Raw genomic sequence first — 26,182 nt, 5'->3', positions numbered from 1 at the left:
TCTCAAAATACACTCTCTGCAGCCCTGGAGACGAGTGGGGGGGGTTTCAGAGGCAGGCAGTTGGAGCACTGGACCTGGCTCCTCACCTCAGCCAACCATACCTCTACTTCCGCTGTTAGAAATGGTCAGGGTGTTGAAAGGTATTTGCAAAATTCAACTCTGGGCAATTAAGGTACAACTCTCCTCCTCCTCCCCCACAGGAGAAAGAGACATAAAATTTGGCAGGTTGTTAGATTTGTTGTTATTTCTCTTAATGTATATTTTTCTTGTTCACTGAATATCAATCATACCGGTTGCCTGGTAGAGTGTGAAAACAAAGTCTTGTTTAGGATTTCTCAAATATTGGAGAAATTCTTACAGTTGAAATGACAGAGTAATTAGATACTTCTCTGTAAAAACTGTTTTGATGTAGACTATGAATATTTAAAAATCTCCAGATAATTTTAACAGCAAAGCTCAGTGGTTATTCTTTTAACAGTTCAAAATGTACCTTTCTTCTTAAAATGATCCAGGGAGATGAAGAAGCAAACCTGGGTTTGCCCATCAGTCCCTTCATGGATCGGTCTTCGCCTCAACTAGCAAAACTCCAAGAATCTTTCATCACCCACATCGTGGGTCCTCTGTGTAACTCCTACGACGCTGCTGGCTTGCTGCCGGGTCAGTGGATAGAGGCAGAGGAGGACGAGGACACGGAGAGTTGTTACGATGAAGATGGTGAAGAATTAGATAGTGATGATGAAGAAATAGAAGACAATCTAAATCCTAGTAAGAATATGGGGATGTTGTCATTTCTTAAATGGATATTTGCAGTTGGTAACATTGAACTTGGATCTTTTGGGGGGTTTTTGCTTTGTTTTTTGTTTTTTTGTTTTTGTTTTGTTTTTTTGAGAGAGAGTGAGAAGGAGATAGAGGGAGGGGCAGAGGAAGAGGGGGGAAGAGAGAGATTCTTAAGCAGCCTCCATGCCCAATGCCGAGCCAGCCATGGTGCCCAATCTCACAACCCCGAGATCATGACCAGAGTGGAAATCAGGAGTCAGGCCAACTGAGCCACCCAGGTGCCCTAGATCTTTATAAGATATGGTAGTTACATCTTGAGTAACTACTATCAGAATGTGCAGATTGATTAGCCTCCTGAGGAACTGTGTGCTGGGGAACTGCTAACTGGTCCCACATGGCCTCGGTTACAGTAGTGCCTCTCCGGGTCTTGTCCTTCAGCCAGCCCACTTCCGGAGCCTCTACCTTTGCATGCACCGGAGGGCTGGCCCCGTGTCTGACTGAGAGGTGAGGGGCTTCATGTGGCCGGGGCTCCCGGACCCACTGACCTGCCCTTCCCAAACACTTGGAAGATGGATTGCAATAGTTGGGAGAAGATGAAATGTATCTTCTCTAAGAGGAGAATCAAGTTTTATGTCATTATGGATGCGAATTGCCAGGCTGGAGGGAAGTAGTTTTCTATATAAAGCAGTGAATATAAATGGGAAAAAATATTTGTCACCTTTGCAGCTGTAAACGAAATCAGTTTTAATTTAAATTCCCCTTTAAAGAGCAAATATCTAGCATCCCAAGCATGCTTTGAATGCTGACTGGTGACATAATTACAAAGGACCCCCAGCTACCCAGCTGTATTCAGGATTAGCTAACAGAAGAGTCTCTTCTGCTCCCCTCTGCACACCATCTTGGGCAAGTTGGCTGGCTTCCAAGAATTATTTATATTCCCTGAAACTTTGATCATTGTGTTTAATTCAATACTTAAATCCTAAAAAGGTTGCTTAGCCTCATATTGCTATTTATCATTTGAAATTTTAGTACCATCCGCCCCTCCCACCCCACCCGGCCTTCCCCGCTCCCCTTCTCAGCTTTATTTTCGCCACTAATGACACCATGCGGTGGCATACTGCCGCCTTTGCCTCCCAAGGTCTTCCCACTAGAAGGGGGGCACCACAGCGCAGAGACGCTTTCCCTCTCGCTGTGCGTTAGGACAACCCCAGCGCCTTAGATAAGTGCCTGGAAAAGAACAAGGCCGCGGCTGCTTAGCGACTGGATGCTTGAAGTGTACCGCTAGGATTACAGTGTGTGTGCTTCAAATTTTGCAGAACCACAGAGGAGGAAAAGGAGACGGCGAATATTTTGTCAGCTCATGCACCACCTCAGCGAAAACCACAAGATCTGGAAGGAAATCATAGAGGAAGAAGAGAAATGTAAAGCCGACGGGAATAAGCTGCAGGTGGAAAACTCCTTACCTCCAGCAGAGGACATCCAGGTCATCGAAGAAGCAGATGAAGAGGAGGAGAGACAGTTTGAGTAAAAGGAAAGGTAGATGGAAACTGCACCGAGGGCTGTGCCGGGGGCCAGGGGTCCCTGCCTGCTGGTCCTGCGTGGACAGATGGACACTGGCAGGCTCACTTCCTGCCCAGTGCACTTCCCATCACACAGATGGCCGAGTCCCGTGGCCTTAGAGAGCAGCTCCCGTGGACTCACACCGCGGAGCTCTTCCTTGAAGCCTTCACTGTATCCGAGTACTTTGTCCCAATAACGCTTTGCTGGGTAGTAAGCTCTTATTTTCCATGAGCAGTAGCTAGAACTAAAAATTCAAGTGACTTCAGTTTCCAAAGTGGCCAGAACTTTTGGCTTTTCATGAAAGCAGGATTCATCTTGTGTTTCCAAATGTGTGTCTTTTTATGTCTTTGAACGTTGGGCGGTGGGGAGTCTGTGCCTATCTAAAAAGGAATCCAGTGTTGCCTTTCAAGTGGGGGGGTCTGTTCAAGGCAAGGCACTGTTCAGTGCTGAGCTCCCAGCTAGGTTTCTACATGAAACACTGAGTGACCTTTGTCAAATATAACAGAATCCAGGTGCATCGATTTCTGATGCTTCTTACTGTTGTGTGTTACCTACTATGTGTGTGTGTTTCTCCTCAGAGTATTCAGGTTTGCCATGGACATCAGAAGTCTGAATTCCAGTCCATGGTTGAATTTTTAAAGCTGTTCGGGTTTTAACAATGAAGGGATTTTCTTTAGTCAAAACTGTTCTTATAACTGTTGCTCAGGATTCATATTTTTTAAACATTTAGTTAATATAAACAGATTTGTCAGAAGAAGGCCGAATTGTCCTAAAGATGTTAGCCTTTTCTGAGAGGAGCGTTCTTCTTTGATATATTTGAGTCTAATCAAAAGAAATAGTAGGAGTTCCAGAAGACACAGTGAATAATTGGAATACATGCTTATCTCCAGATCCGTATCTTGGGCGTCCTAACATTTAGTCACAGTAGGACTGATGTTAATCTTTGTTAATTTCCTACTGCCTGGAGACTACATGTCAGAAGTGACAGAGGACTACTCAGTACTGCTAAAGCCCAACTGTGACTCTAATCTTAAAATATAAATGGTGGGAATACTTAATTGCAAAGAAAATGGACCATACTTACAATGTTCGTCAACTCATAAGGTACAGATATGTACCTGAGTTGTGAAAAGGTTTTGAAGATATAAAAAGGAGCCTAAATGATATAGCAGGATGGTAGACATGTTTTTTTTTCCTTGGAGACCATATTTTGGATCTATATAGCTTTTGTAGACAGTAAAACCAATAATTTTCCAAGATGATTCCTTTTAAGTATGATTTCAGGCAATTTCTTACCTACCTAGAATATTTGGCATATCTCAGAGATATTAAAGATCTATACAAGTGTTGGAAGTTTTGATCTTGTATAATATTTAATGAATCACCAAGCTTTATTTATTAGATATGTTGAGTGCTAAGTTTCTTCCTGCCACTTTTGCTACCACTGCCAGATAATTTGTAACCCGGTCGCACATTACTAAGTAATAAAATTTTAACTAATTTATTGAGTTTGCACTTAACACGTATATATCCTGTGCTTTTATTTCCCTGGTGCGCATTTTGCATCCTGCGTAAGTATATCTCTGCTCTTGCAAAGTACACGTGTATAAATTCACATGTGCACATATGCATAGTGAGACTCAGATTTCCTTTCTATTAAAATTTTGCATTGGGGTTAATGTATATATTTTCTCAAAAGGAAAGTTTTTATTAAAAGTACTATTACTGAGAACTCATTTTTAAATAATTTAACTTTTAAATTTAACCTTTGCTAAATAATTGACATTCTAAAATAGAGCAAAGAAACAGAAATATCCTTGCTAAAGCAAGTTCATAAAAATTTTACAAACTGAATGACTATATTAAATATATACAGTGCTATTAAATGAAATCTTACTTGAAAAATTGCCATAAGCCATATTACATATTCTATTAGTTATTACTGAATCAGATTAATTTTATTCTAATTTTCATCATGAATTTGCTATTGTTTTAACCCACTGGTCTTAGAAATAATTTTTTAGTGCTATATCTATGTGCTTACCAATACATTCTTTTTCCATAAAACAAACTACTTTTTAAAGTTATTTCCTGATTTGAAGGCCATTTCCTGCTATTTTAATTTTGTTGGTGCTGTTGGCGCTCTTTTTATAAGAATCCTGTAAACTCTAGCATTGCTGAAGTCAAAAATCTCCTTTCTCCAGATTGCATCTCTTAGGAACGAACTTCACAAAAGAGATGAATAAAGCCACCTCTGCTTTCTTTTATTCTAGTTGCCAGGCTAATCCGAGCAGCTCTAGAGAGCCGGTGGGGATGGCAATTGACCTGTGGAGCAGGGATAATCAAGAATTATGATTTACCTTAGAGGTAATGGATTGTGGAGAAAGATTAACAGTGTACAGAGGCCAGGCCAGGCACTCCTCCCCACATTGGAGGAGCGAAAGAGGTTTAGGGTGGCTGATGAAGGGCTTGGTGTAAAGCATGACACGCCATACTTAAACTTTTTCCTCCGGGAAATGGGGAACAACTGAGAAAAAAAATTTTTTCAAGGCTTTATTTATTCATGGGAGACCTAGAGAGAGAGAGAGGCAGAGGGAGAAGCAGGCTCCCTCCGGGGAGCCTGATGTGGGACTCTATCCCAGGACCCTGGGATCACACCCTGAGCCGAAGGCAGATGCTCAACCACTGAGCGAGCCACCCAGGCATCCCTGAAAAAAGTCTTAATCTGGAAGAGTGGGGTGACTATACATTTTATGACGCTCATTCAAATAACATGCTATGTCAAATGAAAGAACAAGATTAGACCTGGGGGGACCTCCCCGATCTGCACAGGGAAAGATTACAGGACAACGGAGAAGGGAGTAGACTGGAGATTTGAAATGGACAGTCGGTTTGCCCTGGTGATTAATTGGCTATGGTGGCAAGAAGACCACAGTGGCTTTCAGATTTCTGCTCTGGGCGACTGTGTCACTCACAGAGAGGGTCAGCCAGTGGGTGTGGTGGAGGGGCCAGGGCTATGTGTATATCCTGTTGGTTCTCTTTCTCTGGAGAACTCATAAAAGTCACCAAACACAAAGAAACAACCCTAGAGGAGAACAGCAGAAACAAATAGCACAATGTAGCATCCACAGTCATCAGGCGGTCCGAATCTGCTACCAGAACAATGTAAAACAGCCCTGCATGAGATGTTTAAGCAGAGTAGATACAGAAGGAAGGGGGGAAAAAAAAAGAGTGCCTGGCTGGCTCAGTTGGTGGAACATGTGTCTTCATCTTGGAGTTGGGAGTTCAAGCCCTGTGTTGGGCACAGAATTTACTTTAAAAACAAACAAAACAGGTACACTGACCACAGACTTCAGTACCAACAATGGAAGCAAGAAGTCACTACAACAGTATCTGCTAAAAAAAAAAAAAAAAAAAAAAAACAGTATCTGCTAAGCACTGAGGGGGGGGGGGGGGGGAATCTGTCAACTTACAGTTAAATCACCAAAACTACCAAAAGTGAGGGTAAAATAAAAAGACATTTTCAGATAAATACTAATCTTTTCCCATCAACAGACTCAACTGAGTGAAATTTTTAGAGCAGTGCTTCTAAAGCTTGCTGTAATATGTATGTAAATAATTTTGTGATCTGGTTAAAATGCATAGTCTGATCTAAAATTTGTAGTGGACCTCAAGACTATTTCTAAGAAGCAGATCCCTGAGTGTATTTTCTTTTTAAAGTTCTCAAATGATCAAATGATGTAATGTTGATGCTACTGGTCTGTTGACTAACACTTAAGAGTGGCAATATTCTGGGATCCCTGGGTGGCACAACGGTATAGCGCCTGCCTTTGGCCCAGGGCGCCATCCTGGAGACCCGAGATTGAATCCCACGTTGGGGTCCCGGTGCATGGAGCCTGCTTCTCCCTCTGCCTGTGTCTCTGCCTCTCTCTCTCTCTCACTGTGTGCCTATCATTAAAAAAAAAAAAAAAAAGAGTAGCAATATTCTAAAGTATATACTTAAAATATTTATAATAAATAAATCTTGAATAACATGAGAGACAGAGAGGCAGAGACATAGGCAGAGGGAGAAGCGGGCTCCCAGCAGGAGGCAGATTCTTTACCCACTGAGCCACCCAGGCGCCCCTAAAGTATATACTTTAGAAAAGAAGAAAAATGACCCAGAGGGAGATAGGCAATGTAAGAAGGAGAAGTAAACAGATTAATAACATGTTTAGTAAGTCTTAAATCATTATTTATATGAACTAAAAAATTTTGTGGGCCTTAAAAACCTGGATAGCCTGTCAATCAAGAGATAATTAAAGTTAAGGGTCTTATATAGTTTCAAAATGGGAACTAAGATATTAACTTTGTTAAATTAGGTATATATACTAAAATTAAGGGCAACTACTTAAGTTTTAAAAAGTGTAATTTCTAAACTGGTAGTGGTAGGGGAATTAAAACCTGAATAGATAAAAAAAAAAGTTGTAAATGAGAAAACAATAGGACAAATAGGGGGGAAAAAGAAGGTATAAATTTGGGGCACCTGGGTGGCTCAGACGGTGAAGAATCTGCCTTCAGCTCAGGTCATGATCCCAGGGTCTTGGGATCGAGGCCCACGTCGGGCTCCCTGCTCAGCTGGGAATCTGCTTCTCCTTCTGCCCCTGACCCCATTCATGATTGCTCTCTCTCAAATAAATCAATAAAAAATATTTTTTAAAAAAGAAGGTTTAAATTTAAAATACCAGTACCCACAAAAAATGTAAATAGCCACTATTTTAGATTGACACATCTAGTCTTTTTTTTTTTAACATTTTATTTATTTATACATGAGAGACAGAGAGAGAGAGAGGCAGAGACACAGGCAAAGGGAGAAGCAGGTTCCATGCCGGGAACCTGATGTGGTACTTGATCCCGGGACCCTGGGGTCACACCCTGAGCTGAAGGGAGACCTTCAACTGCTTAGCCACCCAGGCATCCCCAGGATTTTTTTTTAAAGCCAGTATATAGGTAGTACTTACAATGTACTAATGTTAAACATTGTACTTAGTGATTTGTGGTTGGATATTAATTTATATTATCACTACCCTTTAAAGGTAGATACTATATTATTATATCTGTTTTGCAGAGGAAGTATACCAGGTACATAAAATACATGTACTTACCTAATAGTCTCAAGGATACATAAGTCAAAAGTTGGTAGAACAGAAAAAAACTGTTTCTGCAACGTGGATAGGAGATTTAACATACTCAATAAGTTAATCAGACTGAAGTCAAGAAAATATAAAACAGCACAGTGAACAGTCTTATTAGACATACACAGAACATAAAACCCAACAATTAAAATTTTGTTCTTAAAAATCCAAATATTTAAAACATAAAAAAGAAATCCAAATATTTATAGAAGTTGACTACATGCTATGTATAAAGCAAGTCCCAACAAGTTTGAGAATATGTATCCTACAAACCATGTTCTCTGACCACAAGACCATTAGTCTTCAGTTATTTTTTATTATTTATCTCTATGTATGCTTGATAGATTATAGAAATTGCTCCTAAATAAATCATAATGCTCATTAAAACAAGTAGAAGTGAACAAATAAAATACCTATACTACTTTCCAAAAGTTGAGATGTAGTAAAAATGAGACTTGAAGAGAAATTTAGGGCTTGCGAGGTTTATATTAGAAAAATGGAAAGGCTGGTAAGTTAATGAGCTAAGGATCCAACTTAAGTTAGAAAAAGAACAGAACATAGATACAGAACATTAACAAAATGAAGGCTAAAACTCATGATCTCCAAAGAGCAGAAAAAAACATTTGACAAAATTCACCATCTGTTTATGATAAAATCTCTCAACAAAATGGGTAATGGAAGAAACGACATAAAACCCTATATGGATGGGCAGTCCAGGTGGCTCAGTGGTTTAGCGCCGCCTGCAGCCCAGGGCATGATCCTGGAGACCCAGAATCAAGTCCCGCGATGGGCTCCATGGAGCCTCCTTCTCCCTCTGCCTGTGTCTCTGCCTCCCTCCCTCTCTCTCTCTGTGCCTCCCATGAATAAGTAAATAAAATCTCAGCAAATAAAATTTTAATAAATAAATAAATTTCTTGTGTTTCTATAAACCAATGAAATATCTGAGAAATTAATCTCATTTACAGTGGGTAGAGGGTTGGGGTGACTGAGTGATGGGCACTGAGGGGGGCACTTGACGGGGATGAGCACTGGGTGTTATGCTCTATGTTGGCAAATTGAACTCCAATAAAAAAAACATACAAAAAAACTCATTTACAATTTCAAAAAGAAAATGCATATAAATACAACTAAGAATAGGTGAACAACATAGGGGCGCCTGGATGGTTAAGTGTTGGACTCTTGGTTTCAGGTAAGGTCATGATCCCAGGGTTATGAGATTGAGTCCAGCCACCAGCTCTGTACTTAGAATGGAGTCCACTTGGATTCTTTCTCCCTCTCCCCTTTCCCTTCCATGCTTGTGTTCATTGTCTCTAAAATAAATAATTTTTTAAGTTGAACAACATATACACTAAAAAAGTAACACATTGAAGAAAACTGAATAAATGCCAATTTCAGTGCTCATGGTTGAAAGAATATTGTTAAAATGTTCTTACCACCCACCCAATCTACAGCCTCAACGCAATCCCTACCAAAATTCCAGTGACATCTTAAAGATTGAGATACAATTGACAAATTTGTATAGAACCACAAGACACAGTCAAAGAAATCATAAGAAAAAAAAGAGCAAAACTAGGGACTCCTGAGTGGCTCAGCCATCCATCCAACTCTTGATTTCAGCTCAGGTCATGATCTTGGGATGGTGAGATCAAGCCCCCACATCAGGCTGTGTGATCTGCTTTCTCCCCAGCACCCCCAGGTAACCCCTCCCACCCCTCTTCCTGCTTAGGTTCGCCCTAATAAATAAATAAATAAATAAATAAATAAATCTTAAAAAAAAAAAACTGAAGACATCATGCTTCCTGATTTTATTTTATTTTTTTAATTTTTATTTATTTATGATAGTAACAGAGGGAGAGAGAGAGAGAGGCAGAGACACAGGCAGAGGGAGAAGCAGGCTCCATGCACCGAGAGCCCGACATGGGACTCGATCCCGGGTCTCCAGGATCGCGCCCTGGGCCAAAGGCAGGCGCCAAACCGCGGCGCCACCCAGGGATCCCTGCTTCCTGATTTTAACCTTTATTGTAAAGTTATAGTTACCAAAACAATAGAAAAGAGATAAAAACAGACATGGATCAAAGGAACAGAAGAGAGACCCCAGAAATAAATCCACATGTATGGTCAGTGTATGAGGAAGAAGCTGAGGACATACAATGCTGAAAGGACAGCCTTTTTGATAAACGGTGCTGGGAAAACTGAAAAAGAATGAAACCAGACCATTTTCTCACACCATATACAAAATACACTCACAATGGATTAAAGACTTACATGTGAGACCTGAAACCTTAAAACACAAAAAAAAACAGGCATTACCTCCCTGACATTGATTTTTTTTTTCCACTACAAGCAAAAAAACCAATAACTGGAACCACATCAAACTGAAAAGCTCCTGCACCATGAAGGAAACCATCGACAAAACAAAAGGGCAGCCCACTAAATGGGAGAAGATACTTGTAAAGCACCCATCTGATAAGGTGTTCATATCCAAAACACACAAAGCACTCCTACACCTCAATAGCAAAAAAGTACACCCAACAAAAACCAAAACCTGATCGAATTTAAAAGATGGGCAGAAAAAAAATTAAAAAATAAAAGATGGGCAGAGGCTCTGAATGGACCTTTTTCCAGAGAAGTGGAACCCAATGGCCAAGAGGTACATGAAAAGGTGCTCAACACTAGTCAGGGAAGTGCAGATCAAAACGACAAGGAGTGATCACCTACACCTGTCCTTTCCTGTGTGATAGTAACCATTCTAACAAGTGTTGGCAAGAAAGAGGGGAAAAGGGAACTTTTGTGTGCTGTTGGTGGAGAAGGAAGTTGGCACGGTCACTAGGACGAACTTATGAAAGTTATCCCCCCACTGAAAACAGAACTGCCAGAGATCCAGCAAGTCCACTTCTGGGTGTTTATCCAAAGGAAACAAAAACACTAACTCAGAAAGGTATATACACCCCCAAGCTTATTGCATTATTTGCAATAGTCAAGACATGGAAGCAACCTAAGCGTCTTTTGATGGATGAATAAAGAAAATGTGGCTTAGGGACACGGGTGGGTCAGCAGTTGGGCATCTGCCTTCGGCTCAGGGCATGATCCTGGGATCCAGGATTGAGTCCCACATCGGGCTCCCTGCATGGAGCCTGCTTCTTCTCCCTCTGCCTGTGTTTCTGCCTCTCTCTGTGTCTTTAAATCTTTAAAAAAAAAATCTTTAAAAAAATAACATCTTTTTTTAAAAAAGATTTTATTTATTCATGACACACACACACACACACACACACAGACAGGCAGAGGGAGAAGCAGGCTCCATGCAGGGAGCCTAATGCAGGACTCGATCCCGGGTCTCCAGGATCAGGCCCTGGGCTGAAGGCAGCGCTAAACCGCTGAGCCACCCAGGCATCCCAAATAAATGAAATCTTAAAAAGAAAATGTGGCATAGATGACAAACAGAATATTGTTCATCCATAAGAAAGAAAAATCTTGCCATTTGTGACATGGATGGACCTTGATGTCCTTAAGCTAACCAAGTGAGATAAGTCAAAGAGAAACACCATACAATTGGCCTAGCATGTGGAATCTAAAAACATTTTTAGTTTATGTGCTGCTGAAGTGAGCACTAAAAACAAAACAAATGAACAAAAATAAATGCAGATTCATAAATACAGATACTAACCTGGTGGTTGCCAGAGAAGAGGGTTGGAAGGATGGGGGAAATAGGTAAAGGGCGTCCATAGGTACAAACGTCCAGTTATTAAATACATCAGTCATGCGGATGTGAAGAATAGCTCAGGGAATACTGTCGATAATAACATAATACCATTGTACAGTACGGATGGTAAACACCAAGGGAAGCGTTCCCAGTATAAATGTTGAATCACTATGTGGTACACTTGAAACGAGTATAATATTGTATGTCAACTATATTTCATTTTAAAAGGTAATTAGGGCACCTGGGTGGCTCAGGGTTGAGCATCTGTCTTTAGCTTGGGTTGTGATTCAAAGGGTCCTGGGATTGAGTCCCCCATCAGGCTCCCCACAGGGAGCCTGCTTCTCCCTCTGCCTAGGTCTCCGCCTCTCTCTCTCTGTCTCTCTCATGAATAAATAAAATCTTTAAATAATAAGGTAGTTAATGTAATCAAACACATTAGCCAATTAAAGAAAAAAATCATCCTTATATGAGATAAATAATTCACCCTTTTATCATTTAGGGGACAAGGAAAGAAGAATGAAAAAAGGAAGGAAGGGGGGAAAAGACAAACCTAGAATAGAAGCAAACTGATTCTAGGGGCATGAACTGATTCTAGGGTCAATGTCATATTAATGGTGAAATGTTAGTCATTCCTTTATTTTTTAAAAGATTTTATTTATTCATGAGAGACACACAGAGAGAGAGGCAGAGACACAGGCAGGGGCTGTCCCCATGCAGGGAGCCCAACGTGGGACTCAATCCCTCGTCTCCAGGATCACGCCCTGGACTGAAGGTGGCACTAAACCGCAGAGCCACTGGGGCTGCCCTAGTCATTCCTTTAAATAGATCATGATGCTCACTATCCTCACTTTCATCAACATTGTACCAGAGATTCTTTAGTAAGAAAAAGAAAAAAAAAGCCATAATATTTGGAAAGGAAGACATAAAACTGTCATTATTTATAAATGATGTAATTGTTTAAGAGAAAATCCCAAAGAATTGAGACACAGGATTAAAATTTATCAGATAGGGGTGCCTAGGTGGCTCCCTTGGTTGGGCCTCTGCCTTCGGCTCAGGTCATGATCCCAGAATCCCAGGATCTAGCTCCACTTCAAGGAGTTTGCTTCTCCCTCTGCCCTTTACCCCTGCTGGTGCTCTCTCATGTGCATGCTGTTTGTCTGTCTCTCTCATATGCTCTCCCTCAAATAAATCTTAAAACTTTTCAAATTAATTGAAAGTTTAGCATTATTTTCATGGGCTATCAGTGTATAAATCTCTAGTGCATTTTTATAGAAGAGTCTCAAATTCTGCTGTTACCAATTTCAGTTTGGAAATGGTCCCCAAGCTTAGGGTCTTAGCCACATTTTAATTCTCTTGAAAACACTTCACGTAGTCAAAATTCCCATTTGAGGTTTCCTAGGTTTTTTTAGGGAAAGATTTTAATGAGAATATTCACAGTTAATTTCATCAGGAAGACAATTAAGTGGGGATCTGTTTGCTGAAGCTTTGTCTTTATTTTCCCTTAATAGCTGTTTTAGTATTATCGGCCTGAAATGAAGACACAGAAGATCAATAAAGATAGGAAAATCCATTGTTAAGCTGATGAAATTCCAGAAGAATAAACAGGATTCCTTGCATTTAAGTTCAAATAACTGCTCTTAGTAAAGGATAAATGAAGGGCTGGTTAAATAAGACCTCTCCTAATAAAAGCACAGGGAGCTGTTGATTACCTGCCAAGGGCGGGGGGGGGGGGGGGGGGTGTGTCTTAAACTGTATCCACGGTTTAAGTGGATCCAGTGTCTACATCCACTCCATTCTGAAATAGCCAGATGATATGTTTTAAAAGAAACACTGGTAAGTAGGAAAGGTCCAGAGAAGAGTGATCATGACCAGATCACAATCCTAGAATCATTAGCCTGTAGAAGCAGATTCATGGTGGAAAGCAAGAGAGAGCTTTCTTCGAATGTTTGAAGTGAAGGCCACATATGTAAACATCTACAAGACCAGAGAGAAATGATCAATTAATAGCGTGGACTTGGTGTAGTATATATATATCATGTAAAAAGCCACAACAAAGCTCTGATTTCTGCCGTTTAAAATGGCAGCCCAGCTTTGCTAGAACTTCACTTTTAAAGAAAAGGCTAAGAATACATATTTTTAAAAGAAATCTCCATTTTTAAGTGTTATTTTAAAATTAAACCTAAAGTTTCTAGAACCAATTCTAATGTGGGGATGCGGTTACCTCACATCACCACCAAGTAATTAATTCTCCAACACCAGCTGTGTGTCCTGTAATTCAAGTCAACTCTGAGACTGTTGACAGAGATGGCGTCACATTCCACAGGTTGAGGGCTCAGTCCCACAAGACTGTCCTCAGCTTCAGACACCAATCACTGACCCAGACCGACTTGCTACAGATGGGAGGTTCCCACAACCCCCTCCTAGGGTTCCATTAATTTGCTAGAGTCATTCACTGACCTTCAAAATATCCATCTACTCACGAGTTGCCAGTTTATTTTTTTTATTTTTTTCTAAGTTTTATTTATTTATGATAGTCACACACACAGAGAGAGAGAGAGAGGCAGAGACATAGGCAGAGGCAGAAGCAGGCTCCATGCACCGGGAGCCCGACGTGGGATTCGATCCCGGGTCTCCAGGATCGCGCCCTGGGCCAAAGGCAGGTGCCAAGCCGCTGTGCCACCCAGGGATCCCAAGTTGCCAGTTTATTACAGAGGATTTTTAAGGCCAGATGAAAAGATACAGAAGTGAAGTTCCCAAACGAGGAGCTTCCGTCCTTACGGAGTTTGGCACCCAGCACAATGAACAGCACATGAAAGCTTTCTGGTTCACCAACTTGGAAGCTCTCCAGACCACTTCCTTTTGGGATTTTTATGGAGGCTTTCTTACACAGGCATGGTCAATTAAATCATTTACTATTGATAATTGATTCAACCTCCAACACCTGTCTCCTCCCCAGAAATCAGGGGGTGGGACTGAAAAGTCCAACCCTTTGATCAGGATTGGTTCCCCTCACAACCAGTCCTCACACTTCAGCATTTCCCCAAAGTCACTGCAGTAACATAAACCCAGCTGTGCTGCAAAGGGGCTTTTATGACTAACAAGACACCCATTTCACCCGTAGGGCTCAGAAACACTTATTTAGAAATTGAAAACAGGAGACAAAACATTATAGCAAAAGATGTTCTTTTTTTTTTTAATTTTTTTTATTTATTTATTTATGATAGTCACAGAGAGAGAGAGAGAGAGAGAGGCAGAGACACAGGCAGAGGGAGAAGCAGGCTCCATGCACCGGGAGCCCGACGTGGGATTCGATCCCGGGTCTCCAGGATCGTGCCCTGGACCAAAGGCAGGCGCCAAACCGCTGCACCACCCAGGGATCCCCACAAAAGATGTTCTCATCGCTCTTATCACTCAGGAAATTCCAAGGATTTGGGGAGCTGTGAGCCAGGAACTATGAAGGAAGACCAAATACAAAAATATACCAAAAAAAAAAAAAAAAAAGGAAGACCAAATATATATGAGAAATATATTTTGGTTGTATGAGTAGCCAGATATATCTCTTATCTCAACATTGCAAACCTCTTATTAAATATAACTATATACATTTGAAATTTTTTCAGTATTTTTCATTCAGTATACAGACTCATCTGCTTTAGAATTTATAAATGAAAAGTTTTAATATTAAAAATGAATATAATGGGAGGCACCTGAGTGGCTCAGTCACTTGAGCAATAGACTCCTGACTGGGGCTCAGGTCATGAGATCTGGGGGTGATCATGGGGCCATGAGAGCGGGCCCTGAGTCAGGCTCAGTGAGGAGTCTGCTTGTCCCTGTCCCGCTGTCCTCCCTCTGCCCCTCCTCCTGCTCAAATGCACACTCTCTCAAATAAAATCTTTTAAAAAATGAGTACAATGGGTAACATTTTTAAAGGTTTTTGTGAAATACACATACACGCAGCAAACTAAGACACTATGAGAACCATTATGCAGCAAACATTGCTGTCTCCCCCAGATCTCAATCCCTGCTTCTCCTTGCTAAGGACAATCACTCGCCTCACTCACCTGACTTCTCTTTGAAGCGTCTTTCACCTTTTGTTGAAGGTTATTAAGGCTGAGTGTAATATTCTAGATTAACTATTTTCTTGCAGCATTTAAAGATAGCATGCCTTGGTCTTTGGCATTTTTTTTTTTTAAGATTTTATTTATTTATTCATGAGAGACACAGAGAGAGGCAGAGACACAAGGAGAAGCAGGCTCCATGCCGGGAGCCTGATGTGGGACTAGATCCTGGAACTCCAGGATCACACCCTTAGCTGAAAGGCGGCGCTAAACCGCCGAGCCACCCAGGGATCCCCTTTGGCATTGTTTCTATTATGAAGTTAGCTATCAGTTTTATTATTTCTTTGAAGTCTTTTGATTTTTGTTGTTTTGTTCTTCTATATATCCAGTATGGTGTTCATAGGGCTTCTTGAATCTCTGGCTCAAAGTCTTTGATCAGTTTTGGAAAATTCTTAGCCATTAGATCTTCAAGTATTACTTCTTCTTTTTTTTTTTTTTTTTAAGATTTTATTTATTTATTCAGGAAAGACTCAGAGAGAGAGAGAAAGAGAGAGGCAGAGACACAGGCAGAGGGAGAAGCAGGCTCCCTGCATGGAGCCCAATGTGGGACTCCATCCCGGGCCTCCAGGATCATGCCCTGAGCGAAAGCCAGATGCTCAACCGTTGAGCCAGCGGCGTCCCTTCAAGTATTACTTCTGTCCCATTCTTTCTCTTCTCCCCCTCTGGGTTTTTAAGTACACAAATATTAGATGTTATTATATCCCTTATATCTCTTACACTTTTTTTCATTTTCCATCCCTTTATCTTACTGTGCCTAATTCTAGGTCACTTCTTCACTACATTATCAGTCCACTACTAACTCTTAGAGTTCTTATAATTTAGCTAATTTTTGGTTCAGTTTTAGAAATTCTATTTTATGGTTTTTAATTCTCTGATGAATTTTTCCTTCTTTAACATTTTGGTAGGTTTCCAGAAGCAGAGCCTGAGCTAGGGATTCTTGTGTGGCTGATATATTGAGGAAAAACTTATGAAGGGAGCAGGATAAGGCATGGGAAGAAGCCCAAGACGTTGATGGGGCTGAAGTCCTCAGCCTGATCCCATAGGATGGAGTGCTGAAGCACCAATAACATCACGCGGTTGTCCTCTTTGTGACAAGTAGTGTGTGTGTATAACTTGAATACTCCTGGATTAGTCAGTTACTGCCTTCCAGGGTAGAGCTGGGTGGTAGAGGGGGTGGTGGTGGTTCAGGCTAACCTCCTAGGGAATTCCAGGAGAGATGACCCCATCAATTGGCGATAGTTCTTCTAGGAAAGAGTATGAGCAGCTTACACTTGAGGGTAGGGGTGGGGGCATAGGTGAAGTGAGTGAATCCACCCAGTAAATAAATCATGGTAGAGGACTTAAGAGTGTCCACTACAAATGTTCTAAGGATATTTATTGTAAAGTTCATAGTTGATAATTCTATTATCTGGATCTGTTAAAGGGCTTTCTGTTGTTTCTTTTGGGTTCAATCGATGTCTTGTCTCCTTATATGCTAGTTATCATTGAGTGCCAACAATGTATATGAAAAAATTGAAGAAACAGTTGAGGCCTAGAATTTTTATCTTCCTCCAGAGAGGATCTATTTGCCTCTGGCAGGTTGCTGGGGCATAAGTATTAGTAATCTTGAATTGGGATCCCTGGGTGGCACAGCGGTTTAGCGCCTGCCTGTGGCCCAGGGCGCAATCCTGGAGACCCGGGATCGAATCCCACGTGGGGCTCCCGGTGCATGGATCCTGCTTCTCCCTCTGCCTGTGTCTCTGCCTCTCTCTCTCTCACTGTGTGCCTATCATAAATAAATTTTAAAAAAATTTTAAAAAAAAAGAATAGTAATCTTGAATCACCTTAGTCCAACCAAAGCTGGGCTTTGACTTCAGGGTAGCCCTTTTTTTTCACTCTTACTCTGAAAGTATAGCTTTTTAGGGTCCCTTGGTAGGCTGTATTCTCCAAGTTTTTGGCCCCTAGCTCTGTGAATCCATTAAGAACTGTGTTTAACTCCTCAGCCTGTGAGTTGTCTCTCCCAGATTGGTTCTCAACTCTAGAAGAAAATGAGTGTGACACAGTCCAAGCTCACTTCTCAAGATTTCCTCTTTTGTTTAGATCTTGGCCCCAGAATTCCTCATTACCTTGTTATGAGCTTAATTGTAATACTCCCAAATCCATGTTTAAGTCTTAACCCCCTAGTGCCTCAGGATGTGACCATATACATAGGCAGTTATGTTAAAATAAGGCTATTTTGGAGGCCCTAATCAGACCTGACAGGTGTCCTTCTAAGAAGACCATTGGTTATGTGTGTCATTTACACATATGTGTTTCTTTGCATCTTTCATAAGATTGGCTTATAATTTCTCTTTCTTTATATAGACATGATTTGGTATCAAGGTTTTCCTAGCATGGGAAAAACATTAATTGGGCAGTGTGCCTTCTTTTCCTATTCTCTAGAAGTATTTGTAGAAGATCGTCATTAGAATTCCCTGAGTGGCTCAGTTGGTTAAGTGTCTGGCTTCAGCTCAGGTCATGATCAGACTCCTTGCTCAGCGAGGAGCCTGCGTCTCCCTCTACCTCTGCCTGCCACTCCCCGTTTGTTTTCTTTCTCCCTGTCTCTGTCAAATAAATAAATAAAATCTTAAAAAAAATTGCTGGTGAATTCATTTAGATCTAAAATTTTATTTTTTTATTTTATTATTTTATTTTTTAAAAATTTATGATAGTCACACACACAGAGAGAAAGAGAGAGAGAGAGAGAGGCAGAGACACAGGCAGAGGGAGAAGCAGGCCCCATGCACCGGGAGCCCTATGTGGGACTAGATCCTGGGTCTCCAGGATCGCGCCCTGGGCCAAAGGCAGGGGCTAAACCGCTGCGCCACCCAGGGATCCCAGATCTAAAATTTTCTTTATAGACATTTTTAAAAATTATTAATTCAATTTATTAGTTAGAGCACTGTTTAAATTTTCCATTACTGTTCCTGTCAGTTTTGGAAAGTTGAAAAAGAGCTTCTCCAAGGACAGTGTTTCTGTATATATAAGCTGCACATTAAAATCACTTGGGACCTTTGAAAATATCCACGCCTAATTTCTGTCCTTAGAACTTCCAATTTAATCTGGGTATTTTTACTTTGTAAAAAAAGATGAATTTTGGGCAGCCTGGATGGCTCAGTGGTTTAGCACCGCCTTCAGCCCAGGTGTGATCCTGGAGACCCAGGATCGAGTCTCACATCGGGTTCCCTGCATGGAGCCTGCTTCTCCCTCTGCTTGTGTCTCTGTCTCTCTCTCTCTCTGTGTCTCTCATGAATAAATAAATAAAATCTTTAAAAAAAAAAAAAAGATGAATTTTAATTTCATCAAATACTTTTGTATTTTTTGTGGTTTTAATTCTATCCATTTATATTTACATATTCACTATGCATTTGTATTATATATAATAAATGCAATTACTGATAATCAAAAATTTAATTAATAAAAGAACACGCTAAAATGTCTCACTTCCATCCCATCTTCATCTATTCTTTTCTCTCAGTTTCTTAGGAATGACCATTTTCACTAGTTTGCATTAATCCATCTAGTGCCTTTTATTCAAATACAAATACAAATGTGCACACACACACTTCTATTCTCCATTCCATATAAAAAGGGGACATATTTTATACATTGTTCTTTGTATTCATTAGCTAATACTCTCTAAGAAATCACCCCAAAATATACTGGTAATAATAATAATCTATTGTAGCTTTTGTGAGTCAGGAAATGGCTGCCTGAGCAGTTCTGGCTCAGTATCTCTCCTAAGATCACAGTCAGATACTAGCTGGGTCTGTAGTCATCTGAAGGCTTGAGGCGGATCTATTTCCAAGGTGGCTCACTAACATGATGGGAGGTCCTCAGTTTCTCTGTATGTGGGGCCTTTCCACAGGACTGCTTGAGTATCCTCAGGACATGATGGCCAGCTTCCCACAGAATGAGAGCTCAGAGGCCAAGTTGAAAAACTGCGATGCGTTTAGACAAGCCTTGGAAGTCACACATTATCACTTCCATCACATCCTATTGGTTACATGCACCAACCCTGGTTCACAAAGTTCTATTTGGTGGGGATCATTTCTATGTAGTGATAAGGAGACATCACCAGGATAAATCATGTCAAACAAAACAATAGGAAAACCAGCCTACAGAATGTGGACCCAGTTTCCAAAAATGCCTTATTTTATCACATCTGAATTTTGAGTTGTAATTAGAAAGGCATTCTCATTCCACAGTTAAGGGATTCACCCATGTTTTGTAGCATTTTTATGGCTTTGTTTTATACATTTAAACTTTTGAGTCATATGTAGTATTTCAAGGCATATGCTATGAAATACAAATTCAAATTTTTAGCTTTTCCAAATCACCAGAGTACTCTCAATAACAAAACCATTCACTAAAAATTCATCTTTGTTTAACTGTTTTGATTTTTAAAATGTATTTGGATTTCTTTCTTTCTTTGCTATTTTTCTACTTATTCATATCATTATTACACTATTTAATTTAAAAATTATTTTAAAAAAATAAAAATTATTTTAAAGGTACGCCTGGGTGGCTCAGCGATTGGGTGTGTCTGCCTTTGGCTCAGGGCATGATCCCAGGATCCAGGATCGAGTCCCCTATCCAGCTCCTTGCATGGAGCCTGCTCCTCCCTCTGCTATGTCTCTGCCCCTCTCTCTGTGTCTCTCGTGAATAAATAAAGTCTTTAAAATAAATAAAAATTATGTTAAAGATTTTATTTTTAAATAATTTCTACACCCAACATGGGGCCTGAACTCACAACTCTGAGATTGAGTTGCATGATCCATCGACTAAGCCAGCCAGGCAGCTCTATTATGCTATCTTATTATACAAACTTTATACTAGAAACAGCTGTTTAGAAAGTTTGTCTAGTTCTATTTAAAAAACAAAACATATGACCATATGTAATGTATGCATTAACTTATGGAGAACAGACATCTTTATGTGGTCTTCTTAGCCAAGAATATAGTGTCTAGGGGCATCCTCAGTGGCGCAGCGGTTTAGCGCCACCTGCAGCCCAGAGCTTGATCCTGGAGACCCTGAATCCAGTCCCACGTCGGGCTCTCTGGGTGGAGCCTGCTTCTCCCTCTGCCTGTGTCTCGGCCTCTCATTCTCTCTGTATCTCTATAAGTAAATAAATAAAATCTTAAAAAAAAAAAGTTATTAAAAAAAAGAATATAGTGTCTATCCCTTTGTACAAGTCTCCTTTAGGCTTTCAAGAGTGTTGTTTTTCCCACTCATCTTTTACATATTCTTGTTAGACTTATTGTTAGTATTTTATTTTTATCAATACTGAAAAACAGTACCTTTTTTCATACATCTAATGGTTGCTGTACATATAATAGCTATTGATTTTTTTGTATTTCAATTTTATATCATTACTTTATTGAATTACCTTTCTCTTTTCTCATAGATTGTGGGATATAGTCATGCTATCTGCAAATAGAAATACTTTTACTCTTTTTCCCCCGATTTTTTCAACCTAATATTGTCTAATTGTTAGATTGAAAGCTAATAATTGAATTTTAGCTAATACAATGTGAAAACAATAGTGGTGATAGTGGACTAATTTTCTTGTTAATATTAAAGGAAGACCTCCAATATTTCCACTTCAAATTTGGAATGTGTATATATCCTTTATATACATATATTTGCAAATAAACATATCCTTTTTAAATAGGTGTATATATGTATGTATTCACTGTCAATTTGTATTTTACTGAGTGTTAAATTTCATCAAATGACTTTTCAGCATCTATGAAGATATCTACCTCAATTCTTTGTATAAGATTAATATTCCTAATGTTGAACCATTCCTATGTTCCCGGAGTAAACCCTGTTTGATCATATGCATTAATTTTTATTTTTATTTTATTATTTTTTTAAAGATTTTATTTATTTATTCATGAAAGACAGAGAGAGAGAGGCAGAGACATAGGCAGAGGGAGAAGCAGGCTCCATGCAGAAAGCCCAATGTGGGACTCAATCCCAGGACCCCGGGATCATGACCTGAGCCAAAGATAGATGCTCAACCACTGAGCCAGCCAGGCATCACATGCATTAAGTTTTAGATGCAGTGGTGGATCTTAAGAATTTTTTTTTAATTTTTATTTTTTAAGAATTTATTTTAATAAAATTTGATTCCAAAAAAGCATTTAAGAATTTCCTTTTTGTTTTTATGCTATGGGACAGTTCATATAGGATTTTTTTTTACATTTTATTTTTATTATATTTAATTCCAGTATAATTAACATAGTATTATATTAATTTCAGGTATACAATATAATACTCATCATAAGTGTACTTTTAATTCCCTTCACTTATTTCATCCATCCCCTTTTGCCTCTTCTCTGGCAACCACTCGTTTGTTCTCTATATTTAAGAGTTTAGTTTTTGTCTTTTTGTTTGTTTCTTATATTTCATGTATGAATGAAACCATGTGATACTTGTTCTTCTCAGAGTCATTTCACTTAGCATTATACCCTTTAGATATATCCATGTTGTTGCAAATGGGAAAATTTTGTTCTTTTTTATGGCTAAGTAATATTCCATTGTGTATATGCATACCAATCTTCTTTATCTGTTCATCTATCAATGGATACTTGGGTTCCTTCCATATCTTGGCTATTTTAAATAACACTGCAATAAACATACGGGTCCATGTAGCTTTTTGAATTAGTATTTTCATATTCCTTGGGTAAAGACACACTAGTGGAATTAATGGATCCTATGCTAAATCAATTTTTAATTTTTTGAGAAACTTCTATCCTATTTTCCATAGTGGCTGCACCTGTTTGCATTCCCACCAACAGTGTATGAGTGTACATTTTTTCCAAGTCCTTGCCAACTCCTGTTTTTGTTTTCAGCTGTTCTGACAGGTGTGACGTGATATCCGATTGTGACTTTTGGTTTGCATTTCCCTGATGATAAGTGATGTTAAGCATCTTTTCGTGTCATCTTTAGATCTTCTAAAGATCTGGCCATCTTTAGATCTTCTTTGGGAAAATGTCTGTTCATGCCTTCTGCCCATCTTTAAATTGAATTTTTTGCTTTTTTTTTTTTTTGGTGTTGAGTTGTTAAGTTCTTTATTTATTTTGGCTATTAGCCCTTTTTCAAGATAGATCATTCGCATATATCTTCTCCCATTCAGTAGGTCATCTTTTTGTTAACTGTTTACTTTGCTGTGCAGGAACTTTTAATTTAATTTAATTTTTTAAAGATTTTATTTATTTATTCATGATAGTCACACACACACAGAGAGGCAGAGACACAGGCAGAGGGAGAAGCAGGCTCCATGCAGGGAGCCCGATGTGGGATTCGATCCCGGGTCTCCAGGATCCCACCCTGAGCCAAAGGCAGGCGCCAAACCGCTGCGCCACCCAGGGATCCCAGGAACTTTTTATTTTGACGTAGTTCCAATAGTTAATTTTGCTTTTGTTTCCCTTGCCTCAGAAGGCATAGCTTTAACATGAGAAAATGCTCTGCATCACTTGCCATCAGGGAAATACAAATCAAAACCACAATGAGATCCCACCTCACACCAATGAGAATGGGGAAAATTAACAAGGCAGGAAACCACACATGTTGGAGAGGATGTGGAGAAAGGGGAACCCTCCTGCACTGTTGGTGGGAATGTGAACTGGTGCAGCCACTCTGGAAAACTGTGTGGAGGTTCCTCAAAGAGTTAAAAATAGACCTGCCCTACAACCCAGCAATTGCACTGTTGGGGATTTACCCCAAAGATTCAGATACAATGAAATGCCGGGACACCTGCACCCCGATGTTTCTAGCAGCAATGTCCACAATAGCCAAGCTGTGGAAGGAGCCTCGGTGTCCATCGAAAGATGATGGATAAAGAAGATGTGGTTTATGTATACAATGGAATATTACTCAGCTATTAGAAATGACAAATACCCACCATTTGCTTCAACGTGGATGGAACTGGAGGGTATTATGCTGAGTGAAGTAAGTCAGTCGGAGAAGGACAAACATTATATGTTCTCATTCATTTGGGGAATATAAATAATAGTGAAAGGGAATATAAGGGAAGGGAGAAGAAATGTGTGGGAAATATCAGAAAGGGAGACAGAACGTAAAGACTGCTAACTCTGGGAAACGAACTAGGGGTGGTAGAAGGGGAGGAGGGCGGGGGGTGGGAGTGAATGGGTGACGGGCACTGGGGGTTATTCTGTATGTTGGTAAATTGAACACCAATAAAAAATAAATTTAAAAAAAAAGAAGGCATAGCTTTAAAAAATGTTTCTATGACCAATGTCAGAGAAATTATTGCCTATGGTCTCTTCTGGGATTTTAGATTCTCTTCTGGAAGCCCACGAGTTTCACATTTCGGGCTTTCATCCATTTTGAGTTTATTTTTGTGTATGTGTACGAAAGTGGTCCAGTTTTCCCAACTATTGTTTAACAGACTGTTTTTCTCCCATTGCATATTCTTGCCTCTTATAGATGGACTATAAAAGGGTGGGCTTATTTCTGGGCTCTATTCTGTACCATTCATTGATTACATGTCTATTTTTGTGCTGGCACCATACTGTTTTGATTACTTGTGGTAATCTTTTTTTTAAAATAAAGATTTTATTTATTTATTCATGACAGACACAAAGAGAGTGGCAGAGGCACAGGCAGAGAGAGAAGCAGGCTCCATGCAGAAAGCCGTATGTGGGACTTGATCCCAGGACCCTGGGATCACGCCCTGGGCCGAAGGCAGGCACTCAACCGCTGAGCCACCCAGGTGGCTCAGGTCCCTGCTTGTGGTAATCTTGTAGTATATCTTGAAGTCTGGGATTGTGATACCTCCAGGTCTGTTTTTTCTTTTCTAAGATCACTTTGGTTATTCAGGGTCTTTTGCGATTCTACACAAATTTTAGGATTATTTGTTCTAGTTCTGTGAAAAATACTATTGGTATTTTGATATGGGTTGCATTGAATCTGTAAATTGCTTTGGGTGGTATGGACATTTTAACAATATTTGTTCTTTTGATACTTCATGAGCATGAAGTATCTTTCCATTTGTGTCATCTTCAATTTCTTTCATCAACGTCCTATAGTTTTCAGAGTACAGGTCTTTCACCTCCATGCTTAAATTTATCTCTAGGTATTTTATTATTTTTGGTGCAATTGTAAATAGGATTATTTCCCCAATTTTTTTCCCTCCTGGTTCATTATTAGTGTATTAGCTCAAACAGTTTTTTGAGGGATACACTCTTGGCAACTTTTAATGAAAACTGCGGTCTGTTGAATCTATTTCCTTTAAGGTCTATATTGGTAAATTCATTTTCTTTCTGGTAAATTCATTTTTTTAAAAAAGATTTATTTATTTGAGGGACGCCTGGGTGCCTTTGCCTCTCTCTCTCTCTCTCTCTCTCTGTGTCACTCATGAATAAATAAAATCTTAAAAAAAAAAAAAGATTTGAGAGAGAACCTCAAGTGGACTCCATGCTGAACACAGAGCCTGATGTGGGGCTTGATCTCATGACTCTGAGCCAAAATCAAGAGTCAGACTATTAACTGTGCCCTAATATTGGTAAATTCTACTTTCATCCGATTTCATTCATATCTTCAAACTTCTTTGCATTGAGTTATATAAATCAATTTTCTACGCATTATTAAAATTCGGTTTCTGGGATTATTCTCCCTTAAGTATTTATTCTGTCCCCCTTTAATTAATCAAGTTATCTAGTGTCTAATTTGCTTGTCTAATTCCAGAGTCAGCAAACTTTGTCATATAGGGGTGGACAGTAAATATCCAAGGTCTTCCAGGCCAAGAATATTATGTAGGTACTTATAGGAGTGAAAATTTTCTACAAAATTTCTATTGATACTCAAAATATAATTAAGTGCTCTAAAATAATATTGATCCACTAATGAGAAAAAAGGAATTCTTTGCTGGGAGATAAAATTTTGCTGAATTGAGATTCAAAGTTTGTGTTTGAGCCTATCAACAAAGTTCATGTTTGAACCTATCATCAAAACATTACAAATGTTCATCTGTTAATGCTGTTCTGTAATGAGATTTACATATTTCATATTTGAACGTGCCTTTTCACAAAGATGGGTACTGTCAAATACTGATATCAACCCATGAGCATCTCATTTTAATTGAGTATATTAATTACTGGGATGGCATTTATTGAATTCTATTAAATTCTTCAATATTTGCCTTTTAGCATGTCATTACTTTGCAGACTAATCACTTACAATTGAAAGTTAGATGGAAGCTCTTTGATCGCATAGTTAAATAAATTCTGAAGTATGGAAATTTCCTTTGCACTTGCATTCAAGTCTGAAAAGATGGTGTTGGAACTTTCGTGTGAGTTCACAGACATATCTGCTGGAAAGATGTGTGGGAATGGAGGCCTAATTTAACTTTTAACAGCACAAGTACATGAAGTAGTTTGATATTACAACTGACACTTGAACAACACAGGCTTGAACTGAACAGATCCACTTATAGGTAGGTTTTTTACAGTACGGTACTATGAATGTATTTTCTTGTGTGTGTGTGTGTGTATGCTTTTAAGAGTGCATGCATGCAAGCAAGGGGTGGGGTGGGGGGAGGCAGAGGGAGAAAAAGACAGAATATTAAGCAGGTTCCATACCCAGTGTGTGTGGAGGTTGATCTTACAACCCTGACATCATGACCTGAGCCAAAATTAAAAGTCGGACACTTAGCCAACTGAGCCGCCCAAGTGCCTCTCTTCTGATTTTTTTTAAAAAAGATTTTATTTATTTATTCATGAGAGACACAGAGAGGCAGAGACACAGGCTGAAGGAGAAGCAGGCTCCTTGCAAGGGGCCTGATGGGGAATCGATCCCAGGATCAT

At 39.6% G+C, this 26,182-nt stretch overlaps 1 protein-coding gene across 1 annotated transcript in view; it reads left to right on the top strand.

Moving 5' to 3' along the window:
- Positions 1 to 3,857, top strand: part of PDE3B (phosphodiesterase 3B) — a 167,776-nt gene extending 163,919 nt beyond the window's left edge. The window contains exons 15-16 of the mRNA XM_077866391.1: positions 513 to 765; positions 2,094 to 3,857. Coding sequence (XP_077722517.1) covers positions 513 to 765; positions 2,094 to 2,305 — 465 coding nt within the window. The 3' untranslated portion in view covers positions 2,306 to 3,857. The remainder of the gene's footprint in view (positions 1 to 512; positions 766 to 2,093) is intronic.
- The last annotated feature ends 22,325 nt before the right edge of the window (positions 3,858 to 26,182 follow it).

This window comes from Canis aureus, chromosome 23 (assembly GCF_053574225.1).
Source record: "Canis aureus isolate CA01 chromosome 23, VMU_Caureus_v.1.0, whole genome shotgun sequence".
Classification (NCBI taxonomy): domain Eukaryota; kingdom Metazoa; phylum Chordata; class Mammalia; order Carnivora; family Canidae; genus Canis; species Canis aureus.
This window is presented reverse-complemented; position numbering and strand designations above follow the sequence as displayed.